Source organism: Nansenia antarctica (genome assembly GCF_963989245.1).
Source record: "Nansenia antarctica genome assembly, chromosome: 6".
Classification (NCBI taxonomy): Eukaryota; Metazoa; Chordata; class Actinopteri; order Argentiniformes; family Microstomatidae; genus Nansenia; species Nansenia antarctica.
The window spans coordinates 10,548,131-10,553,130 of NC_137676.1; the positions used below are offsets into that span (position 1 = coordinate 10,548,131).

Consider the following 5,000-nt stretch of genomic DNA (forward strand, 5'->3'; position numbering starts at 1 on the left):
ACTGTATGGACTCATGGATGGGCATGCTGTATTGGATGTGTTTGAGTATGTTACAGTGCTTGAGGTTTATGGTGTACTGTACCTCTATATAGACTGTAGAGCTTTCCTTAACCATCAGCCTCTGATTCTCTCCCCCTCAATACCTTTTTTTCTCTCCTCTCTCTCTTTTCTCTCATTCTCTATCTTCCTCTCTATCTATTTCTATCTCTTTTCTCCCTCTCTCTCCCCTTCCCTTACCTCTCCCTCCCTATCTCCCCTTCATGACCGTGTGCCCCTCCCTCCTTCTTCCCTCTCTCCCACCTCTTCCCCCTCCCCCTTCCTCCCTCCCCCCATCTCCCTCCCTCTCCCCCGTCTCCCTGTCTCCCCCTCAGTGTACTGGGATGCCCGTTGGCAAGGAAACGGCGTCTCCAGGACGCTCTGGAGGCGGAGCAAGAACAGGAACAGGAAGCAGAACAGCCCGCCCCCAAAAGGAAGCCCAACCCCCTGAAGCTATCATTGGACGAGGGCTTCAGCGCCGACAGTGATGTCAGCAGCGAGGCAGAGCCAGAGGTGGAGGCGGAGACTAAGGAGGAGGAGGAGTCTGTTGTAGAGGGGGAGGAGTCCGATAAGAAGACAGAGACACTCCCACTCGCACAGCAGGAGACACAGGAGCAGTCGGAGGAGAAGGAAGAGAGGGAAGAGGAGGAGAGAGAGGAGGAGGAGGAGGAGAAGAAGAAGGAGGAAGTGGAGGAGGAGGTGGCGACAGAGCAGAGAGAGGAGAGCATACAGGCAGCTGAGGCAGATGAAGGTAGGTGATAGGTCACATGGAAACAGAACACAACTAGGGCGCAGGTTGTTTCTCAGAACCTTGAATCCAGGTCAGGATGGCCCGCCGGCCCGGTGTCCTGTTACATTCTGTTCCTCCAGGAGATCCTGTTTGCCTTTCGTTAGGAGACAGACTGAATGAAACATGACTCATATCATGAGTTTCATGATATGTTGCTGTGTTGTCTTTAAGTCAGGGAAGGCTGGCGGAGGTAGAAAAAACGGGGTCATTATAATGCACGGACTGGAATCTGGAATGCTCTCATATCATACACACGTATCATACACACGTGATTCCATTCCTCGTTCCATTCCATGCGTGACAACAAGCTCGTTCTTCGATTCCTGTTTCCATCAGACTCAATGATGACGCTGTGACTCATTATATTAACTGTCATACTGTAGTTCTGGTAATGACGATGACGATGACGATACAACGATGACATGACTCAGTATGTGTGTGTGTCACTCTCCATGCTCCATTTGGCCGTGTCGCTGTCGTAGATGAGATTCAGTATCTTAACCCTGTCAAATAAAAGGTTAACTCACTAACTGCCAAAAGAAATCCGGAACACTCACCACCTAGAGTGCCAAGTGTTTTATGTGGTATTATCCTAGCGACAACACTTTGATTGGCTACAAAGTGTATGATGTATGCATTTAAAAAAAAAAAAAATCACTCTTGCCACTCTAGAGTATTGACAATTTGGGCAACTTTATCCACTCTCGGCACTAAATGAGTTAATGTAGATATGCTGTCATGCCTGACTGAGCCTCTTTCTCCTCTCCCACAGAAGAGTGTATGATTGTGGAGCCGTCCGTCATAACGCCCCCCGCAGGCGAGGAGGCTGCATCGCCTCAGAGAGAGGAGGAAGAGGAGGAGGTAGAGGAGGAGGTAGAGGAGGAGGTAGAGGAGGACAGCTCCAGATACCATCAGATAGTGGCTAACTCTCTCCTGCACCTGGGGCAAGCCCCGCACACCACTGCCGCCGCCAACGTAGCCACAGAGACCACCGAACCCCAGCCTGTTGCCATGGAGACAGAGAAGGAAGTCACAGCTGTGGAACTCTGCACTGTGAGAGAGCAGGAGGAAGAAGAGGAGGAGGAGGAAGAGGAGGAAGAGGAGAAGGAGCAACACAGAGAGAGAGAAGTGGAGGAAGAAGAGTGTGTTAAAGTTGTAGAAGAGCCGTCGGCTGTGGAGAGGGTTGAGGAGCAGATTGAGGAAGAGGAGGAGGAGGAGAGCAGAGAGGCTGTGAGACAGAAAGGCTTAGACCAACAGTATCTCTGTGGAGATGTCCAGCAACAGCAGGCCAGGGAGGAGAGAGAGGAGGAGGAAGAGGAGGAGGAAGAAGAGGAGGAGGAAGAGGAGGACGAGGAAGAGGAGGAAGAGAGGAGAGGCTTGGAGAACCAGCGGCAGGACATCCTGGAGGAAGAGGAAGAGGAGGATGAAGATGAGATTGACGAGATGGACGAGGGAGTGCGTGAAGTCCCACCCACCTCTGTCATCATCACCGCCACCAGCACCGCAGCTCAGGAATCAGGCGCCAAGAGTGCAGAGGACTACAACTCCCATAGATCTAGCCCACGAGAGGACTACAACTCTCATAGAGCTAGCCTACTGGGGGATTACAACTCACACAGGGCCAGCCTACTGGGGGAATATAACTCACAGAGGGTCAGCCTACTGGGAGACTACAGCTCCCACAGGGCCAGCCTACTGGGGGACTACAATACCTACAAGGCCACCCAACAGCAGGACTACAACAGGGCCGGCCTAAGAAAGGACTACAACCCCCAAGAGGCCAGCCTAAGAAAGGACTATGACTCGGACAAGGCCAGTCCGGAAGAGGACTACAACCCCCACAGGGCCAGCCTAAGAGAGGACTATGACTCCGACAAGGCCAGTCCCCAAGAGGACTACAACCCCCTAAGGGCCAACCTAAGAGAGGACTACGACTCTAACAGAGCCAGTCCGCGAGAGGACTACAGCCCCCACAGGGCCAGCCATCTGGAGAACTACAACTCCAACAAGACCATCCCTCTGAGGGAGTACACCCCCCACAAGGCCGCGGCGGGCGCCGACGTCATCGAGGTGCGCTCGGAGGGATCGGAGAAGGACTACGACGACGAAGACGGCGACGACGAGGAGGAGGAGGATGACGACAGCCTATCGCAGCGGTCGACGGTGACGGACGAGTCCGAGATGTACGACATGACGCGAGGGAACCTGGGCCTGCTGGAGCAGGCCATCGCCATGAAGGCGGAGCAGGTGAAAGGGGCAGGGCCTAACCCTCGCGAACTGCTCCGCCCACCGGCGCCGTCTGAGCTGCACCACCGCTACTTCACTCTGGAGGACCGGCCTAAACACCTGGACGCCATGCGCAAGAGCTACTTCAACAAAGGTAGGATACACACACCTACACACGCACTATACTGCATAGTACACACTCCTACATACACACTATACTGTATAATACACTCACCTACACACACACACACGCACACACACACACACACACACACACACTATACTGTATAATACACACACACTATACTGTATAATACACACACCTACACACACACACACACACTATACTGTATAGTACACACTCCTCCATACACACTATACTTCATAGTACACACTCCTACATACACACTATACTGTATAATACACACACCTACACACACACACACCTACACATACACACTATACTGTATAGTACACAGACCTACAGCACATACACACTTTACTGTGTAATACACATACACCTGCATTCCCAATGTACTGTATAATATACACAAGAGCTACTTCAACAAGACAGACAGACAGAGAGCGTGGTGGAGAGATGGACATATAAACAACAACAGACAAAAACAGGATGATGAGTCACTAAGACTAGTTATGCCTCTGGTCCATTATAGAGAGATGGAGTTGTTTCTATGGAGAGAGGAAGCACTTACTGAGAGAGACAGCGAGAGAGGGAAAGAGCGAGAGGGTGTGTTTGTGTGTGTGTGTGTGTGTGTGTGTGTGTGTGTGTGTGTGCGCGCGTGCGCGTGGGTGCGTGTGTGCGTGAGACAGCAATAGAGAGGAACAGTGCATTATCAGATAGGTTCAGTGTTTGTTTATGTGTTATTGTTTGTGTCATGTTCCCTGCTGGCATAGTGCCAGTTTGTCATGCTTCTCACACTAATACACCATGCTTGGTAGGACTACACACACACACACACATACACACACATTCTCCGATGCCTGGCCCCCTGTGGGTGATGCTCGTGTTCTGCCCAGTTCTAATTAGGAGGTGCTTGTCTCGTTAACATTCAATTTGGAGGCCAATAGAGCATTGCAGTCCGTCTTTTCCTCCTTCTCTCTTATTCCCCCTTTCTCGCTTTCCCTCCTCTCTCCATCACTCTCTTTCTTTCTCCCTCTCTCTCTCTCTCCCTCCCTCTCTCTTTCTCCCTCTCTCTCTCTCTCTGTCTCTCTCTATCTTCCCTCTGGTGGCAAGGAATAGTGTAGTGATGTTTCTTAACGAGGCTCTCTGTTTCTCTGAATCTTATTAAGAGGCCCTAAAGAGAAGACACTTCATGATGTTGAGGAGTCTATCTGTGTATCTACATGCATTTGTCAACCTCACCTCTCTCTCCCTCAATGCCTTTCTTTTCTCTCCTCCCTCTCTTTTTTCTCTTTCTCTCTCTCCCTGTCTATCTATACCCCCCCTACAGAGAGCAGCCGACCAGAGAAGAGGGAAATCAAATGCCCCACCCCGGGCTGTGACGGGACTGGTCACGTGACTGGCCTCTACCCCCACCACCGCAGTCTGTCAGGCTGTCCGCACAAGGACCGCATCCCCCCCGAAAGTACGTACCCATACTACATACTAATACTACAGTAATAGTACACTACTAATACTACATTAAGACTAATACTATTAATAATACACTTAGTACTAGACCACGAATACTAGACTGCTACACTACTAATACTACACTAATAATACTACTATTACTACTAACACTACACTACTAATACTACTAATACTACACTACTAATACTACACTACTAATACTACACTACTGATACTACTAATACTACACTACTAATTGTGTACATAGCCTTTATTGATGTAAACCAGCTCCTTACCTTCTTGTGATTTTATGCATCTATGCTTTTTCTAAAATGTGTTTCTTTTTCCTTTCCT

General features: G+C 50.1%; 1 protein-coding gene across 1 annotated transcript in view; it reads left to right on the forward strand.

Annotated features, from left to right (window-relative positions):
* The window catches only part of myt1b (myelin transcription factor 1b), a gene marked incomplete at both ends in the record, with an annotated part of 36,755 nt that overhangs the window by 21,312 nt on the left and 10,443 nt on the right, over positions 1-5,000 (forward strand). Inside the window, 3 exons of the mRNA XM_080534187.1 lie at positions 372-585; positions 2,216-3,206; positions 4,525-4,659. Coding sequence (XP_080390313.1) covers positions 372-585; positions 2,216-3,206; positions 4,525-4,659 — 1,340 coding nt within the window. The remainder of the gene's footprint in view (positions 1-371; positions 586-2,215; positions 3,207-4,524; positions 4,660-5,000) is intronic.